The following is a 16,460-nucleotide window of genomic DNA, read 5'->3' as shown; positions in this document are numbered from 1 at the left end:
CCTCACATATAATCAGACAGCTTCACATGTTTTTTTTTGTGGAATATCTCTATACCATGTTTTTTGGTGGTATATCTCTATTATTCTTGCTTGTTTTTTGTTTTTGTTTGTTTTCGGGCTTCCCGTGCTGTGGGGAAGCCCCTTGGAGAGGCAGTGCCAGAGTGGTGCCATTCCCACCAACCTGCCTGATCTGGATTGGGCTGACAAGCTGAATCTTCTCTACATTAGCTTTCAGTTTATTCATCCTCATTTCATCTAATACCACCAGAAGGTCCATGTTCAAGATCTCCATTTCCTGACATTAAACAGAAAATGAAAATATACAGTTATATTTGTTGTACTCAAATATACCAGTATCACTGTATTTCATATCTCCTGTTCAGCAAATAATACTAATAAGGTATCCCATAATGCAAGTTGGCCAACCTTCTCAGAGAATTCAAAAATATTGATGCACTACCCACAGACATTGATCTGGAGTACTTTCACAAAGGCCACAGTGGAATGGGGAGAAAAATTCTTCAAAGAAAAGCTAAATGGTACAAAAATGTGCATTACAGTACAAGTGTTCTTAGCAAGAAAGAGCAAGAAAAAGAAAATGAGCAGAAGACAGAGTTAATGAGCAAAAATCAATTTTGACAAACTGTTGTGAGTCATTCAAGTCCACATATGATATAAGACGTGAGTTTTTTCTCCTTTGAAAATGTTCACTTTGCAAGTCATTATTTAATATTGCAGCCTTTGAGATGCACAAGGTGTGACCCTGTGCAACTGATGAACAAAATGATAAACTCTTCAAAGATCAATTATGATGGCCAGATAGCACAGGGCAAGGAACAGAGTGAGATACACTACTACATTCCAGCTGTGATTATTGTTGGCAATAAATTATTTGGAAGGTATATTTCCAGAGATGCCAGTGGACTCAGGATCAGACCCCCCCCCCCATTGCCACCATGGAAGACACAGTTCCCAGCATCTCCACCACCATTTCCAGAGAGCCTGGCAGCCTCCTGAACAGCAACATAGAGCCCTTACTTAGCACCGACCTCAACCTCAGGTATAGGTGGAGAAACCATCTGAAGCCCAACAACTGGAGTGTCCCAGAGAAGACAGCATCTTCAGCAGAACCCATCTGGTAAATAAGTATGCTACTACAAAGGCTTCTAAATTATTTGCTGCTTTTATTGACCTAAAAGGAGCCTTTGATACTGTGACAAGAAATCTCCTGTGGGACAAGATGAAGTCATTGAATGTTGACCCCAGACTTCTATTCCTGATCAAACAGTTGTATACCAACACTGTTTGTCAAGTTAGATGCTTTGGGGAAGGTCAGTTAACCAGCAGAATAAGTACTCCTCATGGGGTTAAACAAGGTTGCACACTGGCTCCTACTTTATTCAATTTATTCCTCACATGATTTACCTCATGCTTTGGTGTCTGTGAATGGGCATAGTCCTAAATTACATCTTACCCATGTTCCTTTAATGTTGTACGCAGATGATGCAGTGTTATTGTCCTTATTGTCCAGTATTGGCCTTAAACGCTTAATGTAACATGTGCTCTTGCTAAATTATTTTAAGAGAACAGACTGGAAATTAACTATGCTAAAACTAAAGTTCTCATTTTTGCTAAGAGTTGGAAGCTCCATGTCCCATGGCGAATTCATAGGGCCACAAAATTGAGCTAGGTCAAATATTCCCCGATAATTCCTTGGCATTTACTATAGGTATAATTTTGTCATGGTCCTCACAGCGACTAGCAGTAACTACTCTCTAGCACATACCAACATGACAGCAATATATCGCTTTTTTTTACAGCGTAAAGGCAATCAATACATTCCCAAGCGGTTTCTTTAGAAGGTTTTTGAGGCTAGGATTGGCTCCTTCATACTGTACGGTTCCCCATTTGTATTTCTCGCAATAAATAAATCATTTAATCTCTATTACATTCCAAATTCCTTCTCGAAACCAATGGGGTCTCCCTAGATGTGTGCCTTATGCTGCGCTTGTGCACTTGAGATGGGCCACAAACAACTCTGGAAACCTTGGCATGGATAAGGGCCATAAAATATTGAAGTTGCATATTACATTTTCTAGGTGGGATCCAATAGCTATATTCCCTCTCTGTTATCAGGATCACTCTCTTTATTTCAGAAATGGTATCACTTTGATCTTTAGAAAAGGTTGAAGCTATTGGTTTCCCCTTGGAATCACTCCTTATGCTCACAAAGGTGGAAGCCTCTCAGGACTAGTTAAGAATAAGCTCTTGGATCTTGATTTTCTATAATTTGACCTCGTGCTGCCAAGACACACCCTGTTCTCTGACTCACATTATTAATCCCATGCGAAAGGTGGAATTATGGCAGCATATCTTCGCTCTGGTTGATAAATCCCACCCAGAGGGAGAGCCTTTGGCTACTGCAAGATGTAATGTGCTGCCATCAGCTCCCTGCTGGAGGGAAGATTTAAGAATATGGAACGCTCTCTAAAAGAGTTTGTTCATGTGATAGGACTACGGTTGAAACACTTGACCATTCTTTGTTTCTATGCCCTAAATACAATAAGATACGCATGAAATACATGAATTCCATTTTCTTGAAATGTTCTCAGTGGCATGAGTGTTATAAGATACCCAATCTCCTGAACAGCTCTGATGTGCTCTTTTGTGAAACTGTTGCAAATTTTATACTGGAAATTAGTAATTTTAGCAATTTTAACTGTATTTCTTAACCTTGTTTTGTTTTGAAACTTTGTCCCGTTTTATATGCCAATAAAGGCTTGTGTTGTGTTGTGATCTTCAGCCGAAGCCAGGGTGGGGCCAGAGAGGTCTGCACAAGGGCAAGGCAAGACAGAAGCCAGGGCAGTTTCCCAGAGCTAGGTTTTAGGAAAAGCTGCAGGCCTTGTCTATTGATAACCAATTGTTATTCCTATATAGAAGTGTACTCCTCTTGGAGTCAAATGTAGCTGGATGGGGCACCTTACGGACCCTATTCAAATATCCAAGGGTGTGAAGCAGGGTTGCCTGTTTATATCCCCCCTTTCTCTCCTATAGGAGACTAAAAGGGGCTTACAAACTCCTTTCCCTTCCCTTTCCCCCTCATAACAAACACCCTGTGAGGTAGGTGGGGCTGAGAGAGCTCAGAAGAACTGTGACTAGCCCAAGGTCACCCAGCTGGCATATGCTAATCTGAATTCCCCAGATCCCTCAGGCTAATCTGAATTCCCCAGATAAGCCTCCACAGCTCAAGCAGCAGAGCAGGAATCAAACCTGGTTCCTCCAGATTAGAGTACACCTGGTCTTAACCACTACACCACTGCTGAAGAAGAGTTTGGATTTATATCCTGCTTTCCTCAACCATACAGCATCTCAAAGCAGCTTACAAACCTTCACTTCCTCTCCCCACAACAGACACCTTTGGAGGTAGGTATTTCTGGAGGTTTTGTTTTGGATCCCTTCCAGTTTTGGATCCCTTCCAGTCTGATTTCTGGCCCAGCCATGGGGTGAAGACCATGCTGGTCGCCATCACAGGTGAGCTTCGAATGAAGGTTGACCAACACGGGTCAGCACTGCTGATGTTGCTATACCTCACTGAAGCATTTGACATGGTCAGTTATGATCTTTTGGCCCACTGCCTCACTGATGCTAGAATTTGGGCAACAGCCTTGAAATGGCTGGCCTCGTTCCTCCAGGACTGGGGACAGCAGGTGATGCATGGGAGGGGGGATTTCCTGGAGGCAGCCATCTGTTTACAGGGTGCCAAAAAGGGCTATCCTTTCCCCAATGTTATTTAATGTCTACATGTAGACATGAGCCCTTCGGGGGTAGGGCGGTTTATCAAATCGAATAAATAATAATAATAATAATAGTTCCTGGCGCAGCTTGTTCAGAGTTTTGGGCTGAGTTGTCACCAATAAGCTGATGACACTTAGCTTGTTCCGTTGATGGCTGGCCAGTTTTTAGAGGCTGTGGCTGGCTAGTTGGGAAAAAGTAGGTTGAAGCTAAATTCATCGAAGATGCAGGTCCTGTGGCTGGGTCAGGGCAGTCAAGGGTTTCCAGCTGCCAAGATTTGGGGGATGCAGCATTACATCCAGCAGCATCTGTTAAAAGCCTCAGTGTGACCTTGGGAGTCCTCCCTTTCCATGGAGGCCCAGGTCACCAATATAGCAAGGATCACCATTTACCATCTCTAACAGGCTAGGCAGTAGGCAGTAGGCCCTCTACTTATCCTGTCATGACCATGTGATGGTCAACTCCAGGCTAATCCATCAATTCATCCAGTGAAAAAATCCCCCATTGGTCCAAGCCTTCTGTAAAAAGAATTCTTCCTAATTTTAAGGTCTGGATTGGTCCATACTATTCATTTGGCATATGAATATAGACTGTATTTATATTGTCATGACATTATGCACTAGAGGAAGAAGAAGAAGAGTTTGGATTTATATCCCCCCCTTTCTCTCCTGCAGGAGACTCAAAGGGGCTGACAATCTCCTTGCCCTTCCCCCTTCACAACAAACACCCTGTGAGGTAGGTGGGGCTGAGAGAGCTCCAAGAAACTGTGACTAGCCCAAGGTCACCCAGCTGGCGTGTGTGGGAGTGTACAGGCTAATCTGAATTCCCCAGATAAGCCTCCACAGCTCAGGTGGCAGAGCTGGGAATCAAACCCGGTTCCTCCAGATTAGATACACGAGCTCTTAACCTCCTATGCCACTGCTGCTCCCTCTTTTCTAGCTTCAGAAACTGCACTACTCTTTTCTAGCTTCAGAAATTGCAGAAGGAATGGGATCCACTCTAGCATAAGTAGGCCTTGACGGATACCTCTGAGAGAGGGGCACCAGACAAGAAGTCTCAAAAGAGCCCAGGATGGACAATCCAGCAGCAAGGAACAATCCCAATAATTAGCACAAATCAGCAAGTATGGCTGATGAAATACACTCAGATCAGGGAAACCAAATCTTCCTTCATTGAATTGAAGTTACACACTCTTTTTTTAAAAAAAAATCTGAGATGGTAAGGAGCCCCACCTAAATTTCCAAAACAAAGTATTAATTTTATGAATACATCTGCAACACATATAGAAAGGAATTGAATGTAAAATATAAATGATGTAGGTATAATATTCACTGTGAATGTATTTACGTTGCCCCATAAAGACAAGTTTGAAGTTGTCCATTTGGCCCAAATCCAAAGATATATCAGAAATTAGATTGTTAAAATTTAGCAAGGGGATGAGGGCCCAAAGCAGGGAATCCCCCACACTCCATGGGGACTGGCAATCCTAACCCCCACCAACGGATAGTTCATGTGTAAAATTTACCAAGTGGCTGAAACATTGATGAAACATATTGGAGAGTCCACATTTGGACCATATACATTACTCATAACAATAATAGGATCAGAACTTTGCAGTCTTCCGTACGTATGTGTGAAATACACACACCCCTCTGTATTCTGATAATAGCAAGTCACATCTAACGTATATTTATAACACTCTTACTTACAAAGTATTATTCTATAACTATTTTTTTACTTCCATAAAAATGGGTTTCTTTTATTTTCATATGTCAAAATGAATCATATATTGTATAGACTTTAAAAAAGGGAGTTGGACTTAATGTGCATAGATTCCCATGCAGATGACTGGCTGTGCAGTTATTGGGGCCACCCAGCACTTTATTGCTTATCTCTATTTAGTGAATGTGCAGAGAAATTCTAGTTGAGTAGCAATGGGATCCCTCAGTCTAGTATACTGTACAGAGTTGTAGTAAGGATAACACTGGCTGGCTCTCATGTATGCACCTTCAGTTCCTCAGAGAAAGGAGGATCAAGTTACAGTAATAGTCTTTTCACACACATCTCTCTTTTCGGTGCTTCCAGAATGGGCTCCATTTACTTAGTGAAGCCAACCTATCTTCCCTACCAATGCTCAGTATGACAAACAGAAATTCAACAGGTGAAACTTTCCTCCGACACACCGTTGCGGTAATAGCTGCCAACTCGTTCTAGTGGCCACCTCTTTTGTCTGGCAGATTTTGAACAGCTGCAAGGTAAGCAGAATGAAACACCAGGGGTGTCGCTCGACCCCGAAACGCGTTCGCGCGCTTGGAAAAAAAACTTCAGCAGAGGGATATTTGCTTCTTTGGATCCAGATTTAAACTGCAGGAGCCTTTCAACACACACTCATTCGCTGCGCGAGTTTTCTGGTTTGTTTTTGTGCAGACGCACTCACGCGTATCTTTATTGGGACAGCTCAGCAAGCGCAGCTTTCGCCGCGGTTCCAAACAGGCTCTGGCACGTGCGGAATCAAGTGAGGCGCCCTAATTCAGCCATCGGGGGAAATCCTCTCTCCAAGCACAGGCGAGTAGCCAGCGAGGAGGGCGGGGAAATCGCTACGCCCCTTCGTGTCCCCCAATCGGAGCGTTGCTGCTTTAGCCACCAGGGCTTTTTCTTTCACTTCGCACTGCTTTGCCTTCGGCCGCTCGGGAGTCTTACAACGAGCGGGGCGCAGACCGGAGGAAGGACGCGGCTGACACTATGCACCGTTTGCTTAGCCGGGACCCTGTGGATATTGAGGTACCCCCTTCGCCCCTGCAGGGCCGCGGAGAAAGGGACGGGCGTGAGGAGAGTCTTCCCAGGAGACGCTCTGCGAAGCCAGGAAGACCAACTTTGACCCAGGCATCGGCTGCTGCAGCAGCCAAAAGGGACGGGCAGCCTTTGGTGGTGACGAGGTCGTGGGGAATATGCGAAACATTGAGTCCCTGGGGGCTGTGCAAAACGCCTCTTCTTTTTCATTAGCAGCTGACCGTCCAAAATTGAGATTAGGGGCAGGTCTTCCAATGGGCTGCCTGCATTTTTCAACGCTGGCTTTTATTTTAGAAATAGCTAGCAACTAGTGCTTTAACACCCACCCATTTTATTTCACTCTCCTGTAAAAAAAAAAAAGGCCCTTTTCACAACCATAGTGGTCTGAGGATTGTCCTTGCAATGGGTGTTCACCTGTGGATGCAAAGGACGGCCTTTGGAAAAAACGCTTTGTGGCCTCTGTTCTCCATCTGTAAAATGAGAATGATTTCAGTGGTGAATGACAAACACAGAGATGGCACCAAGACATGTTAGTGCCTGAGGCAGAGAATCCAGCTGATGTCCCCACCCCCCCAGATAGAAAACCTACACTCCCTCCTAAATTAGCTGTCATAACTTAGAGTTCCATAACCAATTTGAGTCAGTTTAACTTTCTCCCCCTGCCTAGTGGGAAGGGTTGGTCCTGGATAAACAAAACACTGATGTGGTCTCTCTGTTAAACACTTATGTGGTTAATCCTGTTGAACATTAGATTTGTACTTCCCCTGTTTTCAAGTTGGCCCACAGAAACTACTGCTCATCCTTTACTTAATTGGATCTGAGAATTTACTCTCTGACTGTGACTAATGTAGAAGAAATTGATTAAGGGGGTAACGAATGTGGAACGGGATATAAGGAACTCACTATTTTATAGTTAGCTTTTTTTCTTGTCCTAGCCAGGGCTCATTGTGTATTCCAACTTTCTATAAGCAGTTGGGGGTACACCTGTATATACACAAACTGGTAAGATTGTGTATTTGTGTCTGGTATGCAATGCAAGGAGCCAGCTATTCTGATTCTGAGTAGATTCTGACTAGATGTAGTGAATGATAATTTGGGAGTGTTTCATATGAGAACAGGACACTACAGTTTTCCTAAAAAGAGCAAAATACATTCAATTCAAGCTTATTGATTGGACCCAACTCACAAAACAAAAGGAGAAAGTCTGGGAGCATGTTGTCATTTCGAAGGTTCATTTCAGAATATTTTAGTGTTTTTTTTTAAAAAAAAGCATTTCCTGACAATCTGGATAATCACTGAAACTGTTTCAGAGATGAGAATTTCATGGTCTCCATCCAGTTTTGGATTCCTTCTCTGCAGTGTATTGTTAAAGTTAATCTGTTTTGTAATCAAATTTGCCCTTTCTGTTTTGTTACATGAGAATTTGGCTCTCTCTTGAATATGGAGCCTTCACTGGCATACAAGTTTAAACAAGACTATTCTTAAAAACTTAGCCACAGCAGATATAAGACAGTCAGCATTAAAATAACCATAGTGCTGATAATATAAAGTTAAGAACGTTTAAGAATTACAAGTAAAGAAATTTACCTGTCTGTTCAAGAACATCTGTAACTTCATTATTTAAAAGAAATACAGGTTCTCTCTTCAACAGCTTTTTCATTTCCATGGAAAATGTGTAAATGCTGGGGGGGGGGGCAGCCACATCTTAGATTCTTGGGGGATATACAATATACATTCCCCCTTATTGCAAGAGGATGATTTTGCTGTGAAATGGAGTTTTGAGTTTGGTTACTAAGAAAGCAGTACTCTCTGCACTAAATTTTGCACTGGTGGTGGAAAGCACAATCAAGTCGCAACACATATATGGTGACCTCATACTGTTTTCAAGGCAGGAGAAATTGGTGGGTGGCTTGTTATTGCCTGTCTCAGCATGGGCTGAGAGAGTTCTGAGAGAACTGTAACTCAGCTAAGATTACCCAACAAGTTTCATGTGGAGGAGTGAGGAATTGAACCTGATTATCCAGGTTGCAGTCCACCTCTGTTAACCATTACACCATACCGGCTCTTCATCTATTGCTTGTATGAATGTGGGCCTTGGTGGGTAGGGCTGAAAAAGGCTGACTTCATGTTTGCTGTTCCAAATCTGTCCGTTAATTCATCTGGACTGGATGAACAGTGCTCTCAGGTTTGTGATGGCTTGCTTAAAACCAGCCTTACTGTACAGTTGCAGTCTAGCACAATGTTTTCAGAAGTGGCCAACTAAATGGTCCTGTGACACTCATAACCAAGACGTGAAAATGTAAAAAAAAGTTTAAAAATATAGATTCTGAGAAAAAAATATAAAGCAGTCCCCAGTTGTATGTACTGTGTACTGTAACCCAAATAGCAGAAGAAAGATTGCTTCTGGAAAATATTGGGTGTAAATTATATGGGGTGGTAGGAGGGAGTGCTGAATTCCATAGGCAAGCCAGAGCCACTGCGCTTTCCTTAACCCTAACCCTAATCTATTATTTTTATTTAATTTATTTTTGTTACAATTTTGGGAACAATTTATGACTGAATAAATTAAATAAAAATAATTAGTTAGCGTAAGGGTTAAAGCAAGAGCAGGGGCTTGGGTTGCCTTAATGTTGCATTGAATTCTAGGGCGCAGTCCGAGAATAGGGCTATGGTCAGTTTCAGGTGTGGGGGTCTTGCCTTAACCGTTGCCCCTCCCTGAACCCTAACCCTAACTTTTTGTTTTTATTTAATGTATTCAGTCATAAATAGTTCCCAAAATTGTTACAAAACTCTGAAACTGACCATAGCCCTATTCTCGGACTGTGCCCTAGAACTCAACGTAACACTAAGGCAGTGGTTCTCAACCTGGCAGTCAGGACCTCTTTGGGAGTCAAACGACCCTTTCACAGGGGTCACCTAAGACTCTCTGCATCAGCATTCTCCATCTGTAAAAAATGGATAAATGTTAGGGTTGGAGGTCACCACAACATGAGGAACTGTATTAAAGGGTCACAGTATTAGGAAGGTTGAGAACCACTGCACTAAGGCAAGCTTGAGCCCCTACCCTTCCTTTGGCCCTAACCCATTATTTTTATTTTTATTTATTTTTATTACAATTTTGGGAACAATTTATGGCTGAATAAATTAAATAAAAATAAAAAGTTAGGGTTGGGGTTCAAGCAAGGGCAAGGGTTAAGGCAAAATCCTGAAACCTGAAACTGACCATAACCCTATTCTTGGACTGTGCCCTTTTACTCAATATAACACCAAGGCAAGCTAGAGCTCCTGCCCATGCCTTAACCCTAACCCTAACTTATTATTTTTATTTAATTTATTCAGTCATAAATTGTTCTCAAAATTGTTATAAAAACCCGAAACTGACCATAGCCCTATTCTCAGACTGCGCCCTAGAACTCAACGCAACACTAAGGCAAGCCAGAGCCCCTGCCCTTGCATTAACCCTAACCCTAACTTATTATTTTTATTTAATTTATTCAGTCATAAATTGTTCCCAAATTGTCACAAAACCCCAAAACCTGAAACTGACCTTAGCCCTATTCTCGGTCTGTGCCCTAGAACTCAACATAACACTAAGGCAAGCCAGAGCCCCAACGTTCCTCCCATTGAGCAAAGTAGACAGTTGCCCAGGGCACCCCCTTGTGGTGGGCGCCAAAAATGCAGGTTCGTTTGTGGGATTTTTTTGTATTTTCAGTGTTTTTTCTGTTTTTGGCCTACAGGGGGTGTGGTTTTTAGGCTAGCAGCCCCAAAATTTCATGGATTTTTCAAGAGACTCTCCTGATGATATTCCCTAGGTTTGGTGAGGTATGGTTTAGTGAGTCCAAAGTTGTGGACTCCCAAAAGGAGTGCCCCATCCCCCATTGTTTCTAATGGGAGCTAATAGGAGATGGGGGCTACACATTTCAGGATCCATAACTTTGGACCCCCTGAACCAAATTTCACCACACCTGGGTGGTATCATCAGTAGGAGCTCACAAAGATACTCTGAAATTTTGGTGCTGCTATCTTAATAATTGCATCCCTGACAGCAGGCACCTCCTAAATTCCCCCAGATTCTCCTTTTAAATCCACCCCCTTCCTGCCAATGCTTGTTTTCTTTCTTTTATTCTCTCAATGCCTAATAAAGGTTATTATTATTGTTATTATTATTAAATCCACCCCCTTCGGCATGGATTTAAAGGGAAAATCTGAGGTCCCCAGTTGAAACATTGAAAGGGATGCTGTTTCAGGGTGGAGGAGAATCCATTCTGTACAGGATCGCTTTCTAATGTTAGTTAAACTTGGGACCCCAGTTTCTCCCTTTAAGGTGAATTTAAAAGGAGAATCTGGGCTCCCTAGTTTAAACACCATTGAAAATGATGCTGTTTGGGGGTGGATTCCAGCATCACTTGTTTTAACTAGGGAGCCCAGATTCTCCTTTTAAATCCACCTTAAGGGGAGAATCTGGGGTCCCCAGTTTAAATAACATTGAAAGTGATGCTGTTTTCCCCAATTGGGAGGACTGGATACAACACCATAAAATGTTTTCATAGCAGTAATAAAACATTTTGAAAGCATTTTGAAAATGTTTAAAAAATATTTCTACTGTGTGGCATGGCCCATTGCTGTGTTCAGATTTGTGAGGTGGGGCATGTTCTATAATGTGATGGTGACTTCGAAACGACCTGGTGGAAAAAAATCATTGTTTGGTCACGGTGGGGGAGGGTGACTGCCCATGGGAGGGACATCAAACTCAGGTTTTGCCCAGGGCTCCAATTTGCCTTGGTACGCCCCTGCCCTTGCCTTAACCTTAACCTTAACCCTAACCCTAACTTATTATTTTTATTTAATTTATTCAGTCATAAATTGTTCCCAAAATTGTAACAAGAACCCGAAATTTAAAACTGACCATAGCCCTATTCTCGGACTGCGCCCTACGACTCAACGTAACATTAAGGGAAGCCTGAGCCCCTGCCCTTGCCTTAACCCTAACTTTTTATTTTTATTTAATTTATTCAGTCATAAATTATTCCCAAAATTTTAACAAAAACCCGAAACCTAAAACTGACCATAGCCGTATTCCCGTTCTGCACTCTAGAACTCAAAGTAACACTAGGGGAACACTGAAAGGATTTTGCACAAGATACTTTCGAGGAGATCACATGGGAAACTTCAGTGAACTCAAAGAGACTTGGGTAGCTCTAATCTGGTACTTTTGGAATATTCAGACCAAAGGGTGGGTGTCACCACAGATTGTCACCAGATTGTGTTGTGGAGTGTGGGAATGCTCACAAAATGGTGGGAGATTGCAAGCTAGGCATCCTGCTATGATGTTGACAACCAATGGCAGGAGTAGTGCTGGGTATTAGGAACAAATTGACCTTTTGGATGTGTGGCATTAAGCTGTGAAGAGCTTTGTAGATGCAGTCTTGAAGTCCATAATGAGTCCTTGCAGACTTGGAGCATAAGAAACTTCTACTGAGTTAGCCCTGTCATTTCTGTGCATGGTGACTAGCCTTCAAGGACAGCTTCAGTTCTAGGCAATGGACAATCATAAATAAGCATACATCTAAATTAATTAGCACATGAAGATGAGCAGTGATTTTTTTCAGCCTCTGGGAATAGCGGCTGTCTTAAATGTAGTTCATTAGGCTCACAGCTGGTGATATTATTAGAGTGCTATGATTTTTTCATCTTAACAATCTTACAGCTTTTTTTTTTTGCTTTGGACATATAGTTTTGACTTGATCACTTTAGAAAAATAGTAAAGCAGAGACCATTACTTTAAAATAGTTGAATGTAGATGTCTGGTTGCCTTGCCAAATGATCTGTGGATATAGTTAGTTTTCCAAGCAGTTGTTTTGTTTCTTCTGTGAGTATAAGTTACTATTCACTAGTTGTTAAGGTCCTTTTAAGACAGACTGTTTCATTCCAAAGTTCAGTGTTAAAAACCACCAGTTTGTATCCAATGTCTGCACTCATTTCCATGAGTTAAGATCCAGTAATTTATTTATTTGAGTTGTATTTCCTTGAGTTGTTCCTTGAGTTGTATTTCCCTTTCCTGGCCAGAATTCATGAACACTCTAATATTTATGCAATTTTTATAATTTTTGTACGTTTTTGTTTTAGTAAATATGATAGCCTCAGAAGGCCCTTCTACATCAAACTAATATGGCTATCCTTCTGGGATGGTCTTTTTGTAGTTCAGCACCCTTAATTGCCCTCTCCCAGTTAAGACTGTAGTTATTTAAGTTTATTATAACTTCATTAAAATTAATTCCCCCTTCCCCCCAGTTATGACTCTGGTCTGTTTATTAAAATTGGGCTTGCACAAGGAAAAAATGATTACTGGGCTTTTCAGCATCTGCATAAGAACACTGAATGAGATTATCTAAAGATTTGAGATGGGTTGTCATCAATATGCGGATGCCATGCAGCTCTATCTTGCAAGTCTGACTGATCTTGGGGAGACTGTAGAAATCTTGAATGGGTGCCTGGATGCAGTTTTGGAGTAGATGTGGACTACTAAACTGAAGCATGATCTTGACAAGATAGAATTGCTACAGTTGAGTGGAAAGTCCGACCCAGGACTTAAAAGTGTCATAATTCTGGATAGGGTTTCTTTCCTCTTGAAATAACAGGGCTCTAGTTTGGGGGTGCTCTTAGATAGATAAGTAGATGGCAGCAGTGGTGGAATCCAAAAATTTTAGTAACAGGTTCCTATGGTGGTGGGATTCAAACAGTGGCGTAGCGCCAATGGGGCGCGGCACGGCAAGGGCGGGGGCAGGCATTCCGGCGGCGGGGCATTAATAATTTATCTGTTACTGTAAAAAACTCTTACTGTAAAAAAAGTTCCTAATTTCCAGCTGGTATCTTTCTGTCCATAATTTAAACACATTATAGCAAGTCCTATCTTCTACTGCCAACAGAAACAACTACTTCTCCTCTAATTGACTGCCTGTCAAATACTTAATACTTTCAAATACTTAATTTTGTTTCTAGAAATCAAAAGGAGGATACTTTCCTTAAACAAGGAACTTTACCATATTTCTAAAACATGTTTTTAAAACAGCCCAACAGGGAGAATTATCCCGTTTTCTATCTTCGCTAACCAGCCACATAGGAAACAACAGGACTTTATGATTTTTGGACCTAATGGAATTTCTAACGGAAAAGCAGACCCAATTAGTAACCCCCTCTCGGCACACACAAATAATTAGTAACCTACTCTTGGGAACTGGTGAGAACCTGCTGGATCCCACTTCTGGATGGCAGCTGTGGCCATTGTTCAACTGATTACCCAGTTGTTGCCTTTTCTGGGGAGAAAGGATATGGCAACTTTGGTGCATGCTCTGGCTACATCTAAATTAGATTAGATCACTGCAATGCTCTTTGCATGGGGTTGTCCTTGAAAACGGTTTGGAAACTTCAGCTGATGTGGAATGATGTAGCCAGGATTTAATATTTTATTCATTTAGAACATTTTTATGATACCTCTTCAGGAACCTGCCTGATGTGGCTTACAAAACAAAAACAAAACATTAAAACTACTAATTGAAAGCCAGCCCCAGCCCAGTGTAAAAATTGATTATAAAAACAGACCACAGATGGCTTAAAACAAGTTTCCAGATTTTACATAGTGTAAAAAAATTAACCCTAGATTTAAAAGGGTAGGTGAATAGAAATGTTTTGGCCAGGTGTCTAAAATAAATAGGCACTAGCTGAGCTTCAAAGGGAAGGACATTCTATAAATGAAGGACCATTAATGAAAAAAGTCCTGTTTATGGTTGTCTGGACAGACAAATGGGCATGTGAGGCAGATTTTCACTGATGGCTTGCATGATATATTGACTGGAGTAGATCAAAGGGACCATATTATTTCAGTCTTGGCCCATGTACTCTAGCTACCAATTTGATTCTGGACACCATTCAAGGTGCTGTTCTTGGCTTCAAAGCCCTACATAGTTTAGAATCAGCAGACTTGAAGGAACACCTACTTTCTTATGAACTTCTAGAGCTATCTTCTGAGGCTGTGCTTCAGGTACTGTCACCTGAAATTAGGTGGGTGGCAACCTGAGAAAGGGCATTATTGGTTGAAGTATGAAAGTATTTGAACTGTCCCCTTCTGTTTCCATCTTCTACCAGTGAGAATTTTTTTCAGTCAACCTTCATTCCTGCCCTGTTTTTAATTTTGTTTTTGTTTGCTTTTATTCTGTTTGTGTATTTTATTGTTTTGAATATGATAGATTTTAGTTGTTTGTGTTATGTGTTTTGCTTGGTTTAAATGGTTTTAAAGATGTGTTTTTATTATGTGTTGGGGTTTTGGTTGTTCTGGGGAAGAAGCCTATGTCCATAACTGAAAGTTTGGTGCTTCACATACAATGCTACGCTGCTCCAAATGACTTCAGTCAAAACACTTTGAAATCAGTGGGGTTAGAGTAGAATAACTGAATGGGATATACTTCATAGAACTTGCTGGTAGGTTAACAGTTGGAGCCTATGCAGTTACTTTCAATAAGCTGAGACTATAATAACTCTGCACTGGATTGCACTGTTTTGAAGAAGATGTGTTTTCCTACCATTTCAGCTGAGAGGACATTTTAAGAACTTAGTGCTGCAGCTTGACTTTTGATAGTTTACAGTGTAAAACATGTTATGACAACTGGCAAAATCCAATGACAGCCCAAGAATGCCAGTATTCTTTAATCCCACTGAACTCAATGGGACTTACCAGAGTTTTGTTTTATATCTACAGCTTGTAACAAATCAAACTGGTGTCAGCACCCAGACCATGTGTGTTGCTGTGCTGGACCAGCAACCCTCCCAGCCAAGACTTTTCTTTTAAAAACTGTTTTAAATGCCCTTGATCTCAGTAAGGTTTACTGAACTAGAAAAAATACTCAGCTGAAAATAATTAAGGGTGGGGGACGACAAGAAGCATGAGGGGATTTAGCCTCCACTCCTACTTGCATAAATTTTAAATTCTCTTCTTCCCATCAGTCCAAATGCTGCAAATGGGGATGAAATGTTAGACTTGGTTCTAAGCATGCTTCTTTGAAACTGAATCATATTTATTTCAGTGAGAAATTTTCAATGACATGATGCTCACCTAGTGTTCAGTGATTTTAAAAAAGTGATCTTGATCTAGTAAGAGACCAGAATAAGAAACCAAACCAAGTGGAATAATACATTCTTACTAAAACACCATCAATGGACTACTCTGTCCTTATCCAGTTCTGAAAGGATAACATTAATTAGAAAAGTTGTTCTCTAATCCTAAGAGAGATGTGTTGCCTTCAACATTGAGTTCAATGGGGAATGCTTTAATTAAAAAAAAAGCTTTGAAATGCCTAATGGTCCTTGGAGACAAGTTCCCAAAATACACATTATTAGGGGCATGTGGGCATCATCAATTTACATCTCCTGGTCAATTTTTGGCAGATGAAACTGGAAAAATAATACCTTTTCTTTGACTGCAAGTTTCAGCCAGCTAAAGGACACAGAAAGTCATGAATGGAATGACATCATGTTGACACCTTTCAACTACACATTACAGTTGTGGAAATGATGCAAAGATAGTTGCAAGAGCCTAGAACAGTGGTGGCAAACCTATGGCACTCCAGATGTTCCTGGACTACAATATTCTTAAAAATAATGTGTAAAGTGGGGGAACGGTTTCATTCCTCCCATTTGTGCGCAGGCATTCATTATTTTTCTTGGAGCTGCCCTCCATAACTTTCAAGCATGTTGCAACTTCTATATTTAGTGCAAGGTGAGCCCTGCTAGCTGATGCAGGTTCCGCCCCCCCCCCCCCCCAGTTGTGTCTTGTCAGGCTAGGACTGTGTGACTGATTTGTTGATATTTGGTATGACAAAGTGTAA

At 41.4% G+C, this 16,460-nt stretch overlaps 1 protein-coding gene across 1 annotated transcript in view; it reads left to right on the top strand.

Annotated features, from left to right (window-relative positions):
- Window positions 1-6,481: 6,481 nt before the first annotated feature.
- DPYD (dihydropyrimidine dehydrogenase) overlaps window positions 6,482-16,460 on the top strand; it is a 652,845-nt gene continuing 642,866 nt past the window's right edge. The window contains exon 1 of the mRNA XM_048497540.1: window positions 6,482-6,573. Within this exon, the coding sequence (XP_048353497.1) occupies window positions 6,535-6,573 (39 nt within the window). The 5' untranslated portion in view covers window positions 6,482-6,534. The remainder of the gene's footprint in view (window positions 6,574-16,460) is intronic.

Source organism: Sphaerodactylus townsendi, linkage group LG05 (assembly GCF_021028975.2).
Source record: "Sphaerodactylus townsendi isolate TG3544 linkage group LG05, MPM_Stown_v2.3, whole genome shotgun sequence".
Taxonomy (NCBI): domain Eukaryota; kingdom Metazoa; phylum Chordata; class Lepidosauria; order Squamata; family Sphaerodactylidae; genus Sphaerodactylus; species Sphaerodactylus townsendi.
Note: the sequence above shows the minus strand (reverse complement) of the source record. Positions and strands in the feature narration are given on the sequence as shown.